The sequence below is a fragment of the Rhamphochromis longiceps genome, linkage group LG14, assembly GCF_057381845.1.
Source record: "Rhamphochromis longiceps isolate RC_006_pf linkage group LG14, R_longiceps_female_GT1.1, whole genome shotgun sequence".
NCBI lineage: Eukaryota > Metazoa > Chordata > Actinopteri > Cichliformes > Cichlidae > Rhamphochromis > Rhamphochromis longiceps.
The window spans coordinates 30870199-30894237 of NC_140570.1; the positions used below are offsets into that span (position 1 = coordinate 30870199).

The 24039-nt window shown below is 40.6% G+C and overlaps 1 protein-coding gene and 1 pseudogene across 1 annotated transcript; both read right to left on the reverse strand.

Moving 5' to 3' along the window:
- Positions 1-1891: 1891 nt before the first annotated feature.
- On the reverse strand, positions 1892-2817 carry LOC146654412 (odorant receptor 131-2 pseudogene; annotated as a pseudogene).
- Positions 2818-6189: 3372 nt separating this feature from the next.
- On the reverse strand, positions 6190-19900 carry LOC146654413 (odorant receptor 131-2-like). The gene is made up of 5 exons (XM_085429325.1): positions 19772-19900; positions 16724-16774; positions 13720-14412; positions 11924-12064; positions 6190-6369 (listed from the first exon to the last, which is right to left on the reverse strand). Exons 1-5 carry the CDS (start codon positions 19898-19900, stop codon positions 6190-6192), a joined length of 1194 nt encoding a protein of 397 aa, XP_085285451.1.
- Positions 19901-24039: the final 4139 nt, after the last annotated feature.

Here is a 24039-nt window from a genome sequence, read left to right on the forward strand (position 1 = left end):
TGTAACATTTACTTTGCGTTTGTTTTTAGTTTTACGGAAAGAAAAGGATGTCAATCATTGAACTACTGACGAAGTAAAAAGCCTTAAACTTACTTCCGCCTCCAATGTTCATTGAAACCGTTAGCTGTCTGTCAAGTTGGGCAAAGGGACGCACAATAAGGACAGAGCAAGGACTGTGTCTTAATTCCACCTACAATGGCTTGCAAAAGTATTCGGCCCCCTTGAACTTTTCCACATTTTGTCACATTACAGCCACAAACATGAATCAATTTTATTGGAATCCCACGTGAAAGGCCAATACAAAGTGGTGTACACGTGAGAAGTGGAACGAAAATCATACATGATTCCAAACATTTTTTACAAATAAATATCTTAACAGTGGGGTGTGCGTAATTATTCGGCCCCCTGAGTCAATACTTTGTAGAACCACCTTTTGCTGCAATTACAGCTGCCAGTCTTTTAGGGTATGTCTCTACCAGCTTTGCACATCTAGAGACTGAAATTCTTGCCCATTCTTCTTTGCAAAACAGCTCTAGGAACTAGGTCAGTTTTAAAAACAACAACAACAACAACAAAAAAAAACCTTCCCTCAACAAGTGAGCTTCTGTAAATACTGTTCACAAAAATACAATAAAAAAGAAATCATTCTTATTATTAATGATAATAACAATTTATTTACTGTTAAATATCGTTAATATTTTTGTTGTCATGATTGTTATCAACGGATTATGATCAGTACTGAAGATGTTTTTCAAAATAATATTATTCCAACATTCATCATTGTTCACCGCAGCAATAAAATGATAAAAGTTGTATTTGTTGTATATGTATATATCATTTGTGGATCTGTATTTATTATCCTATCAGATAATACTGAGTTACAATGATATTCTTTAGGGCTGCCATGTAACACATACTAAATCATTTGTATATTTCAGATAAAATAAATGTATGTTGCACCAATTCATAACAATAGATCAAGCTAAACCGATCAAGCTCCAACATTAAGAAAACTCAACAATTCATTCTGAGAAAAAGTTAAGCATCTCATATTAGGGGAAAAAAATTCTCTTGGACAAATATCGTAGATAAGTACAATAAACAAATCCCTTATTTAAAAATACGATAAACACAACATTTATTTTAATTGTATTTTCTGATTTTAAGATTTTGTGTAATTTGCACCCATACAATTCACTGTTCACTGCACCTGAAATTGCTGTTTACATCTCTTAGCAAAAAGTCCCTGGAGCGCTTGCAGATTTTCCAAAACGCTGCAGCAAGGCTTCTGACCAAAACATCTAAGAACTCTCAGGTGACACCATTGCTAATACAGCTGCACTTGCTCCCCATGGAATTTAGAGTCCATTTTAAGATTCTGGTTCTGACCTTTAGAGCTCCAGCCTACATCATTGAACTTCTACAGCCCTATGTCCCTTGCAGGCCCCTGAGGTCATGTGATCAGGGCCTACTTGTTATTCAGCATACAAGGCTGAGAACTAAGGGAGACAGAGCTTTTGCAAATGTGGCTCCCAGACTGTGGAACTCCCACTGAGCTTAAGATGTGTGGACTCAACAACTAAAAACACATCTTTTAAAAATTGCATTTTGTTAACTTTTGTCTGTTTTTGATTTATACTTTGTCTTCCCTGTGTGAAGCACCTTGTCATCTTTTATCTAGAAAGGTGCTATATACATAAAAATTTGACTTTACTTATTCACTAAACAGTGACGTAATACACAAAGCACAGTTTGTTTTAAATAAAAAAAATGCAACCACACAGAACATATACAGAAAAAAAACTGGAAAACTGGAAAACTACTAATAATTTAATCATCCATACATTTTAACATGAAATATAAATGACAGCATTTATATTTCTATTGTGATTCAAATTACATTTATTTTGAACAGGATGAAGTAGGCATAAGATTTTTCAGTACAAGAAAAATATTTTCATCCCTGAGGCCATAGATCAGAGGACTCAGGCACCTTGGAGCAATGTTAAACATGATGTAGTTAAAATATCGGACATTTAGAATTAAACTGAAATCAATCTGAAGCACTGCAATTTCTATGAATGGGCACCACAGTTGAATGAGACAGAGCAGCAACTGGAAAGCATGAAGGATCACTGTTTTGAGTCCTTTTTGTGTCAACTTCTTTTTCTCTCCTGATGCAGCTTTGGCCACTTTCATTATTTGAACATATGAGTATGCAATGGTGATGCCCATAATCAAGAAATACAATTGATACACAGCTGATCGAACATGATCCTGCCATCTGTAAAGAGAAAATGTGTCTCCACTACATATCATGGATTGCTTGTAGAACTTAAGTGAGCCGGAGGCAAAAAACATGGACAGAATAATTATACAAGGACCAGAGCTGACACCATGAATGATCAGGATACAGTACATAGTGCTGCGTGTGGAGCAGAGCTGTCCATGACGCAGGGGCATACAAATGGCCACATAGCGCTCCAGAGTCATTGCTGTCAGGGTAACTGGTGTGACAATGAAGTAAAGAAGTACAACAACAGAGATAGTTATACACAACCACACTGGCATTGTAATTTCAAAATGGGTCAATATAAACAAAATATCTGACACCAATAACAAAACACTGTCTGACAGCAGTGTTACAAAAAACAAGATGTAACGTGCAGATGTGTGAAAGGATTCCTTTTTAACAAAGATCACAATGAGCAACATGTTGATGCAAAGAAAAATTATTACCAGGATCTCTACAATAATGACCCGGTAGCTGACTGGTCGTGGAAAAAAACCATAATTCACTGAGTTGTTACCTGCCATAGCAAACAAACCTGTTTGAAGTACTTCCAAGAGTTCATTAAAGTTTTGTTTGATAAATGTAAGATTGTCAAAACTCAAAATCAAATCCAGTGGAGAATCAAATCCAGAGCCAAATGTCTTCTGCTGCGTTCCCTGCAGTTTTCTGAAAAATGACCGTGCATCATGAAATTGAAGCTTACAGCAACTAAGAATAACAATTACACATGAAACTTCGTTCTACTGTGTTGTCATCGTGCTCTAGTACCCAATCTCCTCTGATCAATGCCTCTAAATAGGTAATTGATGGTATACTCAGGAGACTTTGCAGTAAAGTCAACATAACAGATCTGAAAGAACTGAAAAGTTGTTGTTTGCTGTGAAGGTAATCAATTCTGTAATTAGTGCAACAAGTGAGACTAAATCCCATTATTTTAGTTTTATTTGCTTGCATTTTATTTGCTTATTTTGGCGCTCATCTACATCTACTATCTGACTCCTGTTTGAGATTTGAAGGTATTATTTTGAAGGCACGACTACCTGTAAAATTGTTGTCTGTGCAGTTATCGGGCAGTTTGGAGGAGAGTGTTGTAACGGAGCACGTGGAAGTTTATTTTGTCATTAGTAGCCCCCTTGATAGAGGCAAAAAGGTATGGTTATGATGTAAATAAGTACATCTTTAAATATTTTGAGTGACAGAAACGGCAATTGTTAAGTTTGTCATTGTGGGAAGGGATGCTTGTGTGATATGTTGATTATGTACTCATGATTTTATATACAGTGGCTTGCAAACTCATAACACATCTATGTCTTTGCCTGTAGAAAACTTCCTCATATTTGAAATACAGTGGCTTGCAAAAGTATTCGGGCCCCTCGAACTTTAGAAGACTAGCAGCTGTAATTGCAGCAAAAGGTGGTTCTACAAAGTATTGACTCAGGAGGCTGAATAATTACGCACACCTAACTTTTCAGTTATTTATTTGTAAAAAATGTTTGGAATCATGTATGATTTTCGTTCCACTTCTCACGTGTACACCACTTTGTGTTGGTCTTTCACGTGGAATTCCAATAAAATTGATTCATGTTTGTGGCTGTAATGTGACAAAATGTGGAAAAGTTCAAGGGGGCCGAATACTTTTGGAAGCCATTGTATTTTCATTGTAGGCAAGATTAGAGAGCTAGATTTAAACTTGGGTGATTTTATTTATAGTGCTGAGATGAGGAAGACCGGAGGCAGGACAGGACAGTGTAAGGGGGTGGTACAATGGGCGGGTTGTGACCTAGACCTCAGTAGACGTAGTTGAAGCAGGCTAGTTAGCTCCAGATGAATCTGTATTTTATTGTGAAGTGTAAACACAGATGTCTGACTTTATAAGTAAAAGTTTCCACCTGATCGCTACCATCATAAAGAATCTGTGAAGTCGGTGTACTTCAATATCACGTAGAGTCATTGGTTAAGTTATTTGTTCTAAATGTTTACAGTTGTAAGAGTATGGACTTTTAACTTACACGCTGTTTTTATGTACACTTTCCCAGCTCTTACGGTGAAACTGAATGGTTATTACCAATAAACCTGAGGATTCATCATTAAAGTGTCATCCTTCATTCTACAGCATTAGTTTATGGTAGCTAACTAATAACAGAACCAATAACTCAGGGGAAAACAATGGGATTTATATTAAAAGTGAGTCTAAGGGGGGCACTTTCGCACTGCCACTAGCTGTAACAGTGAGGTTTATGTTAAGAAACCAAGGATATACTGTCCACTCTGATTGGTCTCATTGATATGCTCTTCCCTGGGCACTGTAAGTTCCAGATCAGATCAGATCAGGGGCCCGTTCTTCGTACGTCGCTTACTACATCCAAGATCAAATGACACATCCAAGACCAAATCATCGCGCTAACCGTGAGCTCGCTAATCCGGTTCTCCGAACACACCTGCTGTTGACGATTGGATGAAGTAATGTGAGATCACTGGGTGTCGTAAAAGGGGCTACGCATCGATAGTAGAAACATTGATCGGCAACCCTCTGATTGGTCGGCGAAAATGTCGAAGGAGCGCGCTCGGTATTTTTCGGCAGCAGAGCAAGAACTCTTGAGTGAGGGATTTCAGGAGTTTCAGAGTTTAATTAAAATGCAAGGGAACACTGCAAAGGCTGCAAAAGCAAGGAGAGAGGGCTGGCAGAAAGTTGCTGACAAATTAAACTCATAAGTAATTTAATAATGACAATAATAATGGAGTGGATTGATATAGCGCTTTTCAAGGCACCCAAAGCGCTTTACAATGCCACTATTCAGTCAATCTCACATTCACACACTGGTGGAAGCAGCTACGGTTGTAGCCACAGCTGCCCTGGGGCAGACTGACAGAAGCCAGGCTGCCATATTGCGCCATCGGCCCCTCTGGCCAACACCAGTAGGCGGTAGGGTAGATTTATCATATCACACTATATTATCCAATATTATATTACATTATAATATGTTATATTATATCCCCTTTCACATTAGAGCCACAACAGGACCCACTAGAACATGGGAACAGGTAAAAGTGAAATATAAGAATATTCTACAGAATGGTAATATTTATCACTTATATTGCTTTTCGTCTCTTGGAATGAGACCCTGGAATACTCTGTTTGTTGGTTCATAACAGCAACCAAGAAAAGGGCAGAGCAAAAAAAGACAGGTGGTGGTCCTGCACCCCCTCGTCAACAAGTTGGTTAAGTGAATAATACCCTCACGGGAATATCGATATCTCTCAATGAGCACACTGTTGCGCTGAGCTGAGGGATCCTGTCTATCCCGCAATATACGCTGAATTCTGAGGACTCTCCTTATCAATCTTGCACCTTTCGCAATGGGTTGCTCGCGTAAACGGACAGGACATGGCTGCGACAGGCTTCCCAAATCCCCCTTCGCTTTTATAGCCGTGGTCTCCCATCTTGATTGCACAAAGTAATTTGCAATTACTACTCTGAAATATGAATTACATCTGTAATAATCACATACATGTAATAGAATGTTAATAGTACATTTCCCTTTTTTAGGAAATGACCTGTATGTATCTGTGTGAAATCAATAAATGGATCAAGTGCTGCATTATCTTTAGTTACATTGATGTTATTTATTTATGGTGAAACAGTGGTGGAATATCGCTGTTGCTTTCGTATAAATGAAGCGGACATACCTGCGTGGCCGCGATCTAATCCTGTTTACATAAAGTAAACCTGCTCCCGAGCAGGTTTACGCTTATGGCTCTGTTGCTATGGCAGCAAGTCCCGGATGAGCTTCGGGGAACCGAACGATCCAAGATCACGCGAAATCGTCAACAATCAAATCCAGCTAACTTACTTAGCGAGGTACGAAGAACAGGCCCCTGATGTGCTGGTGGGAACTTTAGCTGTTTACTCCGCTCAGCCTGTAGCTGCCAATCAAGTTGAGCAGGCTGGTTGTTAACCGTGGCCACACCTGGGGTTTCTCTTGAGCCTTAATGAAAAGAAGTCTCTTCTTCGGAGCATGATGGCGCTTGCTGGTGCTCATTGCTGGGGCAGTCTTCTCAGCAATTACTCTGAGCACCTGGTTGTGACGCCAACAATAACGACCATTGGCCAGGGCCTTTGGGCAGCTGCTGAGGATATGTTCTAGGGTTCCCCTTCCAGAGCACAGGGGACAGGCCGATATCTAGCTTTTCCATGACACATGGAGGTGTACTGGGCTTGGTAGGGTATACTGCCTGCACGAGGAATCGGACATGGTGGAAGTCTGCCTGCATGATGTTTGACCAGGTGACTTAGTGCTGCAAGGTGCTCTTCCACCTTATCCACACTCCCTGCGACTTGAGTCCTACGGCCCTGTTTACTTGCTCCTCCTCCTCACCTGCTAACGGGGGAAACATCTGGGTTGACTATTCTTCACCTGTAAGTTGAATGCTGAACATTTGCCTGTTTAAGTCATAATAACTGTCACTATACAGAGATGTGCTTCTGAATGTGGACGATGTGTCTTCTGATTCTGTAATGCAGTTCTGCTTGTGTTGAGTGATGTAAACAACTGATCGATCTAAACTCTTTAAACGTCAAAATTGATCATTCGATTTTTTATGACACAACAGTGGTGAGTGTTACCACCTTCTCCTCTTTGTAACTTAATGTGATCTTTCCGTTTTCGAGTTTTGGACATGATTTTGGAGTATATCTTCGCAGTAGCGATTGACCGCAAAGTAAAGCTACCAGAAATGTACAACCCCACATCCGGTCTCAAACCAGGAAGTTAGCATTTTCTTGTGCACAGGGTCTATCTGGAGTTAAATTCACCACAAAACACGGAATACAATACACACTTCACAGAGCAGGACATTGATCCAGAATTGAACTTTTTTAACATCAGTGACACCTGCTGTTATTATACTGAAGAACAATTCAATAAAACTGCCAAGGCTGACTGCAAAATTTCCACAATCCACTTTAATAGTCGAAGTTTATATTCCAACTTTCACAACATAAGAGAATATTTATGCAAATTTGCACATCCATTCAGTGTGATTGCAGTATCTGAGACGTGGATTAATACGGATAAAAAAGTGGACTTTAAAATAGACGGATATTAACTAAATTTTATGAACAGAAAGAATAAGAACGGTGGGGGTGTGGCTTTGTTTGTGGACAAAAATTTTAAATACAGGGTGGTGGAAAAAATGACGGTGGTGGTGGACAACATGTGTGTAACAATAGAAATTCGTATGGAAAAAAATAAAAATGTCATTGTAAGTTGTATATATAGAACACCAGGTTCTAATATTGAAATATTTAAGGAGTGGGTAGATAAAAGATATAATAGGACAAATCAAAAAGTTATGTTCATTTGTGGGGATTTCAACATAGACCTATTAAATCCAAACAAACATAGTATGACAGATGAGTTTATTATGTATAGCATGGGACTCTGTCCAGTGATCACTAAACCCAGGACAGTCGGCAACCTGAATAGACAATATATTCACCAATGAAATAGAAAACAGATCTATAAGTGGTCTTCTAAATAATGACACTAGTGATCATCTACCTGTTTTTGTAGCGTATGACAGCAATTACAGGAAGGTCAAACAGGAAAATACAATAAAATACAAACAAGTGAGAACCGAGGAGTCCATAAATGCATTTAAAGGTGATTTACTAAAGCAAGAATGGGAGATGTTGTATAAGGAAAAAAATATTGATAAAGCTTATGAGACTTTTTAGGAACATTTAAACTGTTATATGATAGCCGCTGCCCAGTAAAGAAATATAGCAAAAAACAAAAATATGCAGCGTGCCCATGGATCACAAAAGGATTACAAAATGCATGTAAAAAGAAAAATACCTTATATAGAGAATTTATAAAGAGTAGAAGTAGTGAAGCTACATTTTGAGGTGATGTAAAAAGGAATATTATGAGAAATTATTAAATATGAATAAAAATAACATTGAAGGGATTTGGGAAACATTGAATGCCATCATTAAAAATGGTTCCAGGCAGTTAAATTATCATTTGTATTTCATTAATAATGATAGAAATATTAGTAACATGAGTGATGTGGTTAATGAGTTCAATAAATTCTTTGTAAGTGTTGGACCAGATTTGGCTGATACAATTCATGATATAAGAAATTCTGCAGAGAAAGAAACTAAACCTATTGAACGTAATCCTCATTCAATGTTTTTAATGGTGGTAGAAGAAAAGGAAATCATTGATATTGTTGGGAAATCAAGAACAAAAAAATCTACTGACTTTGATGACATTTATATGGAATTGTTAAGAAAGTTGATGGCATCTCCAAACCCTTAACATACATTTGCAATTTGTCTCTACAAACTGGTGCATTCCCAACACAAATGAAACCAGCTAAAGTTTAAAAATGGAGATAGACACCAATTCACAAATTACAGGCCTATTTCTCTACTTTCACAATTTTCAAAAATAGTGGAAAAGGTTTTCATTAATAGACTTGACAAATTTATAGATAAACATAAAATAATAATGGACAGTCAGTGTGGTTTCAGACCAAATAGATCAACATCCATGGCATTAATGGAGGTAATTGAAAATATCACCAACAATATAGATCAAAGACAATGCACAGTTGGTGTTTTCATTGACCTAAATAAAGCTGTTGACACAATTAATCATGAAATATTACTTGATAAACTGGAGTACTGTGGCATTAGAGGAGTGGTGCTAGAGTGGGTAAGGAGGTATTTGAGAGACAGGCAACAATTTGTGAAGATTGGTGAATATCTGTACATTGTTTGTGGAATTCCACAGGGGTCAGTATTGGGACCAAAGCTGTTTATCCTGTACATCAATGATCTATGTAAAACATCTGATATATCACAGTTTATTTTATTTGCAGATGATACAAATATTTTTGTGCTGGAGAGAATTCACAGCAGCTTTTGGAAATTGTCACAAAAGAAATGATTAAACTGCAAACATGGTTTGGCAGAAACAAGTTATAACTAAATTTGAAAAAAAAATAACAACATTTATGTTATTCGGAAATTGTAAAAAAGATGCTGGAGCAAAATTGTTAATAAATAATGTTGAAGTAGAGCAAGTTTCTCATACAAAATTTCTGGGTGTGATAATAGATAACAAAATCTGCTGGAAACCTCACATAAAGCATATACAAGCTAAACTGTCAAGAAGCATCTCTGTACTGAGTAAAGCTAAACATTTTTTGCCTTCCAAATCACTCCGGGTACTTTACTGTTCACTTATATTGCCATATTTGGAATACTGTGTGGAAATCTGGGGAAATACATACAAAACCTCACTTCAACCATTATGTAAAATTCAGAAAAAAGCAATCAGGATGATTACTAAAGCAGGATTTAGAGACCACACTATCATTATGTTCTTGAAATGAAAAATTCTGAAATTTATGGATCTTATAAAATATGCAAAATTTGCAAAAATTATGTACAAAGCCAGATACAATATGTTACCAGGAAATATACAGAGGATGTTTTTGACAGAGAAGGGGACTATGAATTGAGGGGAAAAATGAATCTGAAGACTCTTAAAGCATGGACAAAGGTTAAAACCTTTTGTGTGACCATTTGTGGGCTAAAACTGTGGAACAGTTTTACTGTGGACCTACAGCAATGTTCAAGCATTAGTCAGTTCATAAAGATGTTTCGAAAACTGCTTTTGGAAGAATATGAAACTGATAAAGTTGACGACCCATTGTATATATAACTATGCTAAACTGTATCTAAATTATCACTGTAGCTATGTTTATACATGTCCTCCTTGTTTATTGTGTAGGGCAAGTGATGATGGGAATTAGGGGTAACAATGAATAGTTGGATTCAATAGAATGTTGAACATGGGGTAGGGATTAATAAGTATGTTATACTTCTTCCTACTCCATTTAAGACTTAATAAGTGTCATTTCATGTCATTTAGACTCCTTTTTATTTTACTTATTTTCTTTTTTTGTTTTGTCTGAGCACATACGTGTGTGTATTTACATATATATTCGTATTTGTACATGTAAATGCAAGTATGTGTACTTGGGTATACATTGTTTTTTCTGTATATGTCTGAAATAAAGACACAATAACAATTAGCAATAAAATATGCTAATTTCCTAGCTCTCTCTCTCTCTCTCTCTCCCTGTCTCCTGTGCCACTCTGCTCTGCTTGATGGTGGTCATTGCTTCAAGCCTGCTGTCAGCATCTCTTTTGGCTACGGCTTGTATTCATTTTTAACCTTAATTTATATTCTATTCCTTCCTAGTTAAATTTACCCTTTTTAATTTTTCATATTTATTTCCTATCTTATTCATAGCCTTTTCCTTTTTTTGTTTTCTTTAGGTCACGAGCAGTTGTCCAAGCATTTCACTACATATCGTACTGTGTATGACTGTGTACGTGACAAATAAAATTTGAATTTGAATTTGAATTTGAATGATGTTGGCCATATCCTCATCAAACTTCTGCTAATCACGCCGTTTGATGGCTGAGGGCCACTTATTCCCTGCTGTGGAACTACTCTATTTGGATTGGAAGACTCTGGTGTGTGGAGGGACTGGGCCCTATGGGGTGCGTCTCACCAGGTTCAGGGCCTGTGCATTGCATCTCACTCTCCCGCTCCAAACATTTCATTCTCGCCTGATGGACCTTTATTCCACGCTGGTTCTTCCACAGCTTGCCACGGACGCATGTCTTACTTATGGTCCTATCCATTACATTGGTCATTAACCTTGACTCTCCTAGGGAAATCTCTAGCTTGTTGGGGTGTCTTACAATTAGAGCTGTCTTTCTGAGCCGCCATTTGTAGTAGTTATCAAACTGTTCTTGGTCGTCACCTTGTCTCTTCCTACACGTCACTGGCTCACCAAGAGCTTAACTATGCAAGAAACATATCCTGGATGAATCTAGAGTATGTTGAGGAGCATTAGGGACAAAACATAAAATACTTTTTGGCCACTCTTCAATGGCAGAATGACAGGGAGCGATAAGTGATTAATTGTGCTAACAGTGTTGAACTTTGATGACCACACAGATGCTCCCTGAGCAGCTCCCCTGTGCTGTGCTTTGCTCAAGGTAGCAGGAAACTGTTACCACCGTTACGTATTTAAATTACAAAATACGTGTAACTGTATTCCATTACAGTTACTGTTTTAAAAGGTGGTATTCACAATACAGTTACTTTGTTGAAATGAATGGATTACACGGCAGTATCACCTGGCAGTGATGTGTAGATAAACACAAAGAAGCAGAGCTTTTTTTAATACAAGAAAAAAAAATGCAGCCTCACGGAATATATATACAGGAAAGCAAATTTCCTGTATGTGTTCAGGAAATGTATGGATGATTAATAATTAATAGATGATTAATAATTTAACCATCTATTAATCCATTAATTCATCCAGTCTCTTCTGCTTATCCCTTTCAGGGTTGTGGGGGGCAGGGGGCTAAAGCCTATAAAAATAATCATTGTTTATTGTTATTATTTTTATTGCATATTGAAGCAGTATTTTCCTGTGTGGTTTGATAAAATATGAATCGGAGAATGTATATTTCTGATGTAACTCAAATTATGTTTATTTTGAATAGGATGAAGTAGGCATAAGCTTTTTCAGTACAAGAAAAATATTTTCATCCCTGAGTCCATAGATCAGAGGACTCAGGCACCTTGGAGCAATGTTAAACACAATATAGTTAAAATATCGGACATTCAGAAATAAAGTGAAATCGATCTGAAGCACTGCAATTTCTATGAATGGTGTTACGTTTCGGTGTGTCAGTGTTTTGTTTTTGCATGACTTATGTATTTCCTGCTTTACTTTGAAAGTCTGTGTTATCTTAGTGTGTTCAGTTTACATTTTCCCTGTCTCGTCAGTTCTAATTTGCCCCAGCTGTGTTTCCCTCCTGTGGTCCATTTCCTGATTGCTCCCTCTATGTATTTAAACCCTGTGTTTCAGTGTGTCATGGTCGCGATCTCCCCCGTGTTGTAAATAGTTTGGTGTTTTGTTGTAAATAAATAGTCTGTTGTAAATAGTTGTGAATGGGTTTGTCAATACTTTTTCGTCATGGGATATTTTCGTTTTGGGATTTTGGTGGAGAGCCTTCGTGGTTTTATTTTCCTTATCTTTGTTTTTCTACGTTGCACCCCGGTTGCCTAGGCCGGGGTGTAACATATGGGGGCTCGTCCGGGATCACTGGAGGGTCCGAAGGAGGGACAGCTTCGGCCTTCTGTCTTCGCTGGAGGGTCCGAGGACCGCTTCAGCCTCCGTCTGCCTTCGCTGGAGGATCCGAGGGACCGCTCCAGCCTTCTGCAGCTGGTGGGCTGCGTGTCCGTGTGTGCAGCTGGTGGGCTGCGTGTCTGTGTGTGCAGCTGGTGGGCTGCTTGTCTATGTGTGCAGCTAGTGGGCTGCTCGTCTGTCTTCGCTGGAGGATCTGAGGGACCGCTCCAGCCTTCATCCGCCTTCGCTGGAGGATCCGAGGGACCGCTCCAGCCTTCTGCAGCTGGTGGGCTGCGTGTCCGTGTGTGCAGCTGGTGGGCTGCGTGTCCGTGTGTGCAGCTGGTGGGCTGCGTGTCCATGTGTGCAGCTAGTGAGCTGCTCATCCGCCTTCGCTGGAGCGTCCGAGGGACCGCTCCAGCCTTCATCCGCCTCTGCTGGAGGGTCCGGGGGACCGCACCAGCCTTCGTCGTCTGCTGGAGGGTCCGTGGGACCGCTCCAGCCTCCATCAGCTTCGTCTGCCTTCATCCGCCTTCGCCGGGGGGAGGGTCCGTGGGACCGCCCCAGCCTTTGTCGTCGCTGGAGGGTCCGTGGGACCGCTCCAGCCTTCATCCGCCTTCGCTGGAGGGTCCGAGGGACCGCTCCAGCCTTCGTCGTCTGCTGGAGGGTCAGTGGGACCGCTCCAGCCTCCATCAGCTTCGTCTGCCTTCGTTTCAGCCTTCGTTTGTCTGAATCAAACTTTTCACTTGGGGTTACATGTTTGATTTTTGGGTAGGGGGAAATGTTACGTTTCGGTGTGTCAGTGTTTTGTTTTTGCATGACTTATGTATTTCCTGCTTTACTTTGAAAGTCTGTGTTATCTTAGTGTGTTCAGTTTACATTTTCCCTGTCTCGTCAGTTCTAATTTGCCCCAGCTGTGTTTCCCTCCTGTGGTCCATTTCCTGATTGCTCCCTCTATGTATTTAAACCCTGTGTTTCAGTGTGTCATGGTCGCGATCTCCCCCGTGTTGTAAATAGTTTGGTGTTTTGTTGTAAATAAATAGTCTGTTGTAAATAGTTGTGAATGGGTTTGTCAATACTTTTTCGTCATGGGATATTTTCGTTTTGGGATTTTGGTGGAGAGCCTTCGTGGTTTTATTTTCCTTATCTTTGTTTTTCTACGTTGCACCCCGGTTGCCTAGGCCGGGGTGTAACAATGGGCACCACAGTTGAATGAGACAGAGCAACAACTGGAAAGCATGAAGGATCACTGTTTTGAGTCCTTTTTGTGTCAGCTTCTTTTTCTCTCCTGATGCAGCTTTGGCCACTTTCATTATTTGAACATATGAGTATGCAATAGTGATGCCCATAATCAAGAAATACAATTGATACACAGCTGATCGAACATGATCCTGCCATCTGTAAAGAGAAAATGTCTCTCCACTACATATTATGGATTGCTTGTAGAACTTAAGTGAGGCGGAAGCAAAGAACATGGACAGAATAATTATACAAGGACCAGAGCTGACACCATGAATGATCAGGATACAATACATAGTGCTGCGTGTGGAGCAGAGCTGTCCATGACGCAGGGGCATACAAATGGCCACATAGCGCTCCAGAGTCATTGCTGTCAGAGTAACTGGTGTGACAATGAAGTAAAGAAGTACAACAACAGAGATAGTTATACACAACCACACTGGCATTGTAATTTCAAAATGGGTTAATACAAGTAAAACATCTGACAGCAATAACAAAACACTGTCTGACAGCAGTGTTACAAAAAATAAGATGTAACGTGCAGATGTGTGAAAGGATTCCTTTTTAACAAAGATCACAATGAGCAACATGTTGATGCAAAGAAAAATTATTACCAGGATCTGTACAATAATGACCCGGTAGCTGATTGATCGCTGAAAAAAACCATAATTCACTGAGTTGTTACCTGCCATAGAGAACAAACCTGTTTGAAGTACTTCTAAGAGTTCATTAAAGTTTTGTTAATAAATGTAAGATTTTACTTTTAATAAAAATCAAAACTCCAAATCAAATCCAGTGGAGAAACCACCCATTCTGTTCCAGAGCCAAATGTCTTCTGCCTTCCCTACTTTTTTCATAGAAATGACCGTGCATCATTAATTTGAAGCTTACAGCAACTAAGAATAACAATTATACATGAAACTTCCTTCTACTGTGTTGTCATCGTCCCCTAGTACCCATTCTCCACAGTATCGAAGCCTCTAAATAGGTAATTGGTGGTATACTCAGGAGACTTTGTAGTAAAGTCAACATAACAGATCTGAAAGAACTGAAAAGTTGTTGTTTGCTGTGAAGGTAATCAATTCTGTAGTTAATGCAACAAGTAAGACTACATCCTATTATTTTAGGGTTATGTCTTAAAAACTCCTACACTAATGTTACTGTGACAGGTACGAGGCCTGTTTGTGAGGTATTCAGTTAAGTTAAAACTGTGCTGTCTTTCTTTTCTCAGCGTTGTCTCTTTTAATCTGTTTATTATAAATGTAACGTGAGGGTTCACTAGATGGTTTGGAATCTCTCTGAATAATTAGGAACAGCAAGATGGAGATGGATAACTTTTTCAGCAGCCTCTTTACTCTCAGCACACAGCAACAACTAGCACTTCCTGTTTACCACCCACATAAATACTTCACTGGCCTCTCAGAATCCAGGAAATCTTATACTCAGATGAAAACTGGGAAAACAACTAGGTGGATATAACACATACTTATCACTGCTTTGAACATGCATGTCTAAACATTTAAACGTGTAAACATGTAAATATCAAATCACGTAACCATCAAATAGCTACATAACTAGCTTCATAACCTTTGTAAACACCTCTTTGTACAGTATATCCAGTTAGATTTAAATTTACTTCTACACTTTACATTTTCCTCCCCCCCTCACATAAGTAACGTCCCCGTTTCCCTACAGAAAAGGAAAAACAACATGCTGTGAGCAAGGGGATAACAATAAAAGAACAGCAAAACCAAAAACAAGTTCAGTTCAAAACATAGTCCTTGAGGTATCTGGGAGGCACAACTTGATGTCTCCCACATCGCCGTGAAACACCAGATACTCGATGAGGAGTTGAGGGGACAATGTCTGATTGGTGTATCACCACATGGCCAGAGGGGGAAGTCGTTACAGTCTCAGACAGAGGAGAAGGGGACAAAGGAGAGTGGGAATGGGGTTGTGACTGGTTTAGAGGTGGTGGCTGGCAAACCTGAGGGTCTGATGAGGTTGCAGGGCGGCCCTGAACATTCCAGCTCCCTTTAGCTCCAGATTTCTAAGCTGTGAAGGGCAAAGCACCTGATAATGCAGTCAATTGTGGAATCTGGGGCTGTACAGGTATGTCACCAGCAGGCGAGTTGGTTCCACCTTTAGGGACAGGTGCATTGTAAGGCCTGAGATGATTGTAGTGAACAATTTGAGTCTTGTCTGATTGGTCCAGGAGGTAACAAATCTTGTACATGACACCAGAGTTTTCTCCATCTGTTCCAAGGCACTCCAATATCTCAAAGGGGTCCTTCCAATGTGGAGCAAGTTTTTGCTTTGCTGTAGTGGGGTCATTTAACCACACCAAGTCACCCGGAAACATAAGGAGTGTGTTTGATGCCCCTATCGTACAGTTGCTTCTGCTGGTTGCGGGCCCAATCTCTGTTCCATGCAGCAGTGTTGAAGGCAGACTGAAGTCTCTGAGTCAACTGGACGTAGTCAGCAGGAGAAGCAGAAGTAGATGATGCTGGCATGGTGGTAGGCAACAGCATATTAGCAGGCATCTGTGCCTCATGTCCATGTGTGAGAAAGAATGGCATGAACCCCGTGGTAGAGTGAGGACTGGTGTTGCCAAAGCAACTTGATTGAGGCAGTCATCCCATTCGCCAGGCTGCTGAAGGAGTAACTTAGCTAACTGGTCAATAAGTGTTCAGTTGAACCTCTCGACCATCCCATCACATTGAGGGTGATATGGGCTGGTCCGTGTCTTCTGGATGCCTAGCAGCTGAAACAGGTGTTTCACCACGTCAGATTCAAATTGACGTCCTTGGTCTGTGTGCAGCATTTCAGGGACGCCGTGCTGACAGATGAAGTTGTCAAACAGGCATTTTGCAACTGTTGTGGCACGTTGGTCTGGGATAGCATAGAGGTTGACATATTTCGAGAAACAGTCTTGAATTCCCAGCGCATACCTGTTGCCATGACTCGTAATGGTGAGTTCAAGTATGTCAGCTGCCACCTTTTGAAATGGTTCCGCTGCAACAATTGTTTTCATTGGAGCTCTGTGATGAGGTGTGGGATTCCATCTGGCATCACATGGAGTGCATTGTGTGCACCATATTCTGATGTCCTGTGACATGAATGGCCAGTAATATAGCTGCTGAGCACGTTTCAGGACCATCTCTGCTGATACGTGACCGGACACTGGGTTGCCGTGCAGCAGCTGTAGGACAGTGTCTTTTAAAGATTCAGGAACAACCAACTGATGCAACACTGAATTTTGGGATGGGTTGAAAGCTCTACGACAGAGTAAGCAATTGTGAAATGTAAGTCTAGAGTACTCATGCCATAGCACTTTTTTCTGAGGTGGGCATTTTTCATACACCAGTAGGGTGGTTTTCGACCCTTAGCTTTCCAGCCAATGACTTCTGACAGTACAGGATCTTCTTGTTGTTCACTTTTGAGATTATCTTCAGGCAGCTCAAGCACAAATGTGGAAGACACAGATAGCACTGCACACAGCAGTCGTGGATCAGGAAAGTCATTGCATGGAATGTGTTTTTCGTCAGTAAGGCAAAGGCAAAGGCAAATTTATTTGTATAGCACAATTCAACAACAAGGGGATTCAAAGTGCTTTACAGAGACATTAGAAACAAAAACAAATAAAAAGCATGATTTAAAATTGATTAAAACAAGCAAACAAACAAACTAACTAAACACACACATTTCACACCTGTTCGCGCGATCTGAACCCTTATCGTAAGGGGATCTACCAGTCCTTCTGTGGACGAGCTACTTTCTATTTTAAATTCCCTGAATTTAAAATACTCTCTAGACCCAGTCTAGACCCAGCTGGGGAGCTACCCAGAGCTCTAAACCCACTTAACAAACAAACAAACAAACAAAACAGTATATAAAATCAAAACAGATAAAATCAGAACAGTAGATAAAATCAGTAGTTAATGTAAGTTTTGAAATTTAAGCTTAACAAACAAACAAAACAGTATATAAAATCAAAACAGATAAAATCAGAAATAGATAAGATCAGTAGTTAGTGTAAGTTTTGAAATTTAAGCTTAAAAGTGTGGATTTGGTGCTTTATTCAAATGCAGCTGAGAATAGGTGAGTCTTCAACCTGGATTTAAATAAACTGAGTGTTTCAGCTGATCTGAGGCTTTCTGGGAGTTTGTTCCAGATATAAGGAGCATAAAAGCTGAATGCAGCTTCTCCGTGTCTGGTTCTGACTCTGGGAACTGATAAAAGACCGGATCCAGATGACCTGAGGGATCTGGAAGGTTCATACTGGGTCAGGAGGTCACTGATGTATTTTGGTCCTAAACCATTCTGAGCTTTATAGGCCAGCATCAGAACTTTAAAGTCTATCCTCTGACGGACAGGCAGCCAGTGTAAAGACCTCAGAGCTGGACTGATGTGGTCCACTTTTTTGGTCTTAGTGAGGACTCGAGCAGCAGAGTTCTGAATGAGCTGTAGTTGTCTGACTGATTTTTTAGGTAGACCTGTAAAGATGCTGTTACAGTAATCAAGCCTACTAAAAATGAATGCATGGACTAGTTTTTCCAGGTCCTGTTGAGACATCAGATCTTTTATCCTTGAAATATTCTTGAGGTGATAGTAAGCTGATTTTGTTATTGTCTTAATGTGTTTTTCTAAGTTTAGGTCTGCATCCATCACTACACCCAAATTTCTCGCCTGGTTTGTGGTTTTTAGATGTATAGATTGAAGTTCTCTGGTGACCTGTAATCGTTTTTCTTTGGCGCCAAAGACTATTACTTCAGTTTTGTTTTTGTTTGTTGTTAGCCTGTCAACTGTAGAAAATAAGACCCGAGCATTATGGCTGTTTTTAGTATTTGGGGTACCACTTGGGAACCTGGGAGGTGCATCCACAGATGGATAAAACTGCAGCCGTCACATTCTGATTGCACCCCAAGTCCAAAAAACACATGAGTCGGTTCTTGAGACTGGCTGGTTACTACCCTGGTTCATGCCAGGCTTTGCAGACCTGACCAGCTCCTTGACTGATCTCACCCGTAACAGTGCCCCATATCTGATCCGATAGACAGAGCAGTGCCAGGCGGTGTTGTGGGGAACCCCTCCTCTACATGCGCCGACCGACACCTCGCACAGAGGGCTGTTTTGTCCCAGCAGGTAAGGGGGGGTCGACCGACCAATTCCGCATGAAAATAATAAGAGCAGGAGGCCAGTGGAGAAAGATGAAGATGATGAAGAAACTTTTATTTATTTGTCACTTGCAGTTGCCTGCAAGAAAGAGTGCCTGGCCATCCGGTGGGCAGCCGATTCTCTTCATTATTACCTCCTGATTCTAGACAGAATGTGCTGATGTTTTGTCACCTTTGTTGTGCATTTTACATCTTACAACTTGATAGTGTTCATCCAGCTGTTCTACTATGCTAAGCCTACTAGAAAGGTGTAACTTCATGCTACTGTCCATATGGCTACAGCTAGTTTATTTTGTGTTTTGCACTTTTCTGTTAAGTGCTTTAAGTGGTGCACACTCGAGGTGGTCCAAAATGTACTGATACCAGAAGGCATTCCTCACCCATGTCTAATTAGTCAACTGCGCTTCCCATATGGTGTGCTGGAGAAAGTTAGTATATATGCTCTCCAACAATTCATGGACTGCTGCTGAATATTCAATTTTCAATGGTCAGGTCCAAGCACTTTATTCTTTCATTTGTTTTGATAAACAGCCTTAATATTGGATGTTGCCATAAATAAACAACTGAATTTAACTTTTCTATTACAACAGCACTTGAATTTGCTATCCTCAGTCAAATGTGCCTTTTCTCTTTTGGAGGACAAGGGTGCCTTCAATGTGGCAATGTGTAAATGGCATTGTACTATCCAATCAAATACGTAAATGAGGCATATTGTCCCTGCCGGTAGACCTGCCTTTTGTGTTCCTGTATAGTTTTTTGTGTTTTCTTCTCCTCCCCTCCCTTCCCTGTGTCTCTGTTTTGATGTGGGACGTTTAGGACCAGGACGTTTGGGCACCGAGTGCTGTTCACCCTGGAAGTGCTCCCGCGCTGGAGATTGCCCCATCTGATGCCCATCAGCCACTGCCACGTGTAGCTGATTAGAGTCTTCAGGGGCGTCCCTTTTTATACTCGTTAGTATGGCCATGGCTGGCTTTTTGTAAACATCTTTTTTGTAACGATGTTTTTGATTTGTTTTCACTAAGAGTCGGGAGCGGAGTGTTTCACGGGAGAGGAGCCAAAGCTGGGCATTGGAGTTTATTGTTACCATGATACATGCCACGCACACTTGCACTGTGAGTGATTCAGGAGGCATCACCTTGGGAGCCCCAGTGCATTGCATCCAGCACATTGTTTATTTATTGTTGTTTCATTTTCATTCATTTTCACTGTTCATAAACACACTGTCTTTTGAAGAGTTCAGCATTTGGGTCCTCTGCATACCTCAGACGTTACACATACGTTACACAGACGCACACACCTGCCTATACATACAAACGTGGACACAGACAGCAGAACAGTGCAGCAAAAACACATAATAATAATTGAGTGGCCACTTTCATGAGTAAATCCTATAAGGCTTACATGATTTACTCATGAAAGTGGCCACTTTCTCATTACTTTCATATATTGTTTTAGTAAGTATCCAAAACATACAAGTTTCATTTATATAATTTTTCAAGGGATCTTATATCTGTTTTCAGGGGATATAAGATCTGGGGGCGGGGGGTCTGCTTTAGCTGGTACAATGACCTCTAACCTCTAAAGGTTGGTAGAAACAAGAAAGAAACTGTGTGTTTTTAAGAGCACAACAGGCATCCATCTCAGTTACTATAAAAAACATTCACGTGAACCAGTTGAATGTAAAAGAAGCACAGAAAATTTCATTGGCATTAAACTTTGTCCAGAAGATGGAAATTATGCTGCCTTTCTAGACTATGGAGAAAAGCGTTAGGTGCAAAAAATGAAATCTTTTTTGGCAGCCACTCTTCACGTGTACTATAGGTGGCTGCTTCCTGTCATTCTGCATTTCTGCATTTGGAATATATGTACACTGTGCCAACTGTGTTGAACTTTGCAGAACATGCAAATCCTCACTGAGCAGCACCTTTGTGCTGTGCTTTGCTCAAGGCAGCAGGAAATTGTTTTTGTGTGGTGGAAGCAGTAGAAAACAATGGACTTCAATGGACAATTATTTAAGACAAAAAGAAGAAGAAGAAAGAAATGGGAAAAGAGTAGAACGAAATGCAAGCACTGTTGATCTCATAGTTATATTTACAGTGGGGCAAAAAAGTATTTAGTCAGTCACCGATTGTGCAAGTTCCCCCACCTAAAATGATGACAGAGGTCAGTAATTTGCACCAGAGGTACACTTCAACTGTGAGAGACAGAATGTGAAAAAAAAAATCCATGAATCCACATGGTAGGATTTGTAAAGAATTTATTCGTAAATCAGGGTGGAAAATAAGTATTTGGTCAATAACAAAAATACAACTCAATACTTTGTAACATAACCTTTGTTGGCAATAACAGAGGTCAAACGTTTACTATAGGTCTTTACCAGGTTTGCACACACAGTAGCTGGTATTTTGGCCCATTCCTCCATGCAGATCTTCTCGAGAGCAGTGATGTTTTGGGGCTGTCGTCGAGCAACACGGACTTTCAACTCCCGCCACAGATTTTCTATGGGGTTGAGGTCTGGAGACTGGCTAGGCCACTCCAGGACTTTCAAATGCTTCTTACGGAGCCACTCCTTTGTTGCCCGGGCGGTGTGTTTTGGATCATTGTCATGTTGGAAGACCCAGCCTCGTTTCATCTTCAAAGTTCTCATTGATGGAAGGAGGTTTTGGCTCAAAATCTCACGATACATGGCCCCATTCATTCTGTCCTTAACACGGATCAGTCGTCCTGTCCCCTTGACAGAAAAACAGCCCCATAGCATGATGTTTCCACCCCCATGCTTCACAGTAGGTATGGTGTTCTTGGGATGCAACTCAGTATTCTTCTTCCTCCAAACACGACGAGTTGAGTTTATACCAAAAAGTTCTACTTTGGTTTCATCTGACCACATGACATTCTCCCAATCCTCTGCTGTATCATCCATGTGCTCTCTGGCAAACTTCAGACGGGCCTGGACATGCACTGGCTTCAGCAGCGGAACACGTCTGGCACTGCGGGATTTGATTCCCTGCCGTTGTAGTGTGTTACTGATGGTGACCTTTGTTACTTTGGTCCCAGCTCTCTGCAGGTCATTCACCAGGTCCCCCCGTGTGGTTCTGGGATCTTTGCTCACCGTTCTCATGATCATTTTGACCCCACGGGATGAGATCTTGCGTGGAGCCCCAGATCGAGGGAGATTATCAGTGGTCTTGTATGTCTTCCATTTTCTGATGATTGCTCCCACAGTTGATTTTTTTCACACCAAGCTGCTTGCCTATTGTAGATTCACTCTTCCCAGTCTGGTGCAGGTCTACAATACTTTTCCTGGTGTCCTTCGAAAGCTCTTTGGTCTTGGCCATGGCGGCGTTTGGAGTCTGACTGTTTGAGGCTGTGGACAGGTGTCTTTTATACAGATGATGAGTTCAAACAGGTGCCATTCATACAGGTAACGAGTGGGGGACAGAAAAGCTTCTTACAGAAGACGTTACAGGTCTGTGAGAGCCAGAGATTTTCCTTGTTTGAGGTGACCAAATACTTATTTTCCACCCTAATTTACGAATAAATTCTTTACAAATCCTACCATGTGGATTCATGGATTTTTTTTTCACATTCTGTCTCTCACAGTTGAAGTGTACCTCTGGTGCAAATTACTGACCTCTGTCATCATTTTAAGTGGGGGAACTTGCACAATCGGTGGCTGACTAAATACTTTTTTGCCCCACTGTATGTATGTGTGGCACCCCTGTGAGGGAATGACCACATTAATATTATTTTGTGTAAAACATCCATGTAACGGGACATTTTTCATTACTATATGTATTTATTTTCAGTTTCTTTAAAAGTCCAAGTAACAGGGATTCATTTTATGTTAGAAAGCAGTGAGGGCGGAACTTTGGTGGTTGCTCCGGGGTTTCGGGGTGCAGTAAGTGGAGTCCACCTTCCGCTGCTTCCTCAGACACGTTCTGGAGGAAAGCAGAGATGCATCGTGTCTTCCTTACTCTGCTCTTCACCTGCTTTTACAGGTCGGTAAATGGTGCTCGCACCGAAAATGTTGTTTATTGTTACCATGGTTACCCACGTAAATGTGAATGAGAGAGTCCGCCCGAGTTATTTATATGTAAACACGGGAGAAACCAGAGGGGTGTTCCGCGCAGCCGCACTGCGAGCCCGCTCGTTAGGTGGAGCGCTCGTGAAGCAGAGTACGTGCGCTCCTATGCTCTGTGCAAACGTGTTGTAATGCTCCAATCAAATCAGTTCTGTGAGATGTGATTGTTAATAGTTATGTTAAAGTGACTGAGTAGATTAGCTAGTGTAACACAAGCACTCTGAGCAACTCTGTGTAGCTAAATATATGGATCTCATTTTTCTCCAAAACAAAACTCAGATAAAAAAAATCACGTAATTCTTTGTTTTTACATTAAGCAGGTCCCAATCAGCCCAAATAGCGAAGAGAAATTAAAAATGCATGCCATGAAAGAGTTTGCGTCCCAGGAGGTTAAATCTTTAAATACACAGTATGTACCTAAATTATGGTAAGATGATGTGGTAGTTCCAGCTCTAACTATAAGCTTTATAAAAATGGAGACTTTTGAGCCTAACCTTGAAAGTAGAAGGGGGGTCTCTCTCCCAAATCTAAACTGGTCCTGATTTTGCAGAAGAGGGGCCTGAGAGTTTAAGGCTTTGCCTCTCATATAACTTTTGAATATCCTAGGAGCCACAAGTAAGCCAGCAGTATATGGGAAGAGCATTGTGCTCTTTTGGGATGATGTGGTACTGTCATGGTCAGGCATGCCTTCCCAGGGTTCATCAGCTGGACTATTGTTTTTGTTGTTGTTCTCTCTCTCTCGCTCTCCCACCCCTCTCTGCCTGGGTGGAACTTGTTATGGGTTCCTGCCTTGGCCCAACACATGTGCGAGTCATCGACTCCAGCGGTACCCAACCTTTTTTCGCATTACAGACCGGTTTATATCTGACAATATTATCAGGGACTGACCTTTAAGGTGTTGCTGATAAATAAAACCAAATAAAATCAGTACCGGTACCAAAAAAAGATTTATTCATAACACACACCCAGGGAAACCAAGTCAACGATAAAAACAATTAATAAAAAATAATGCTAAAAACTGA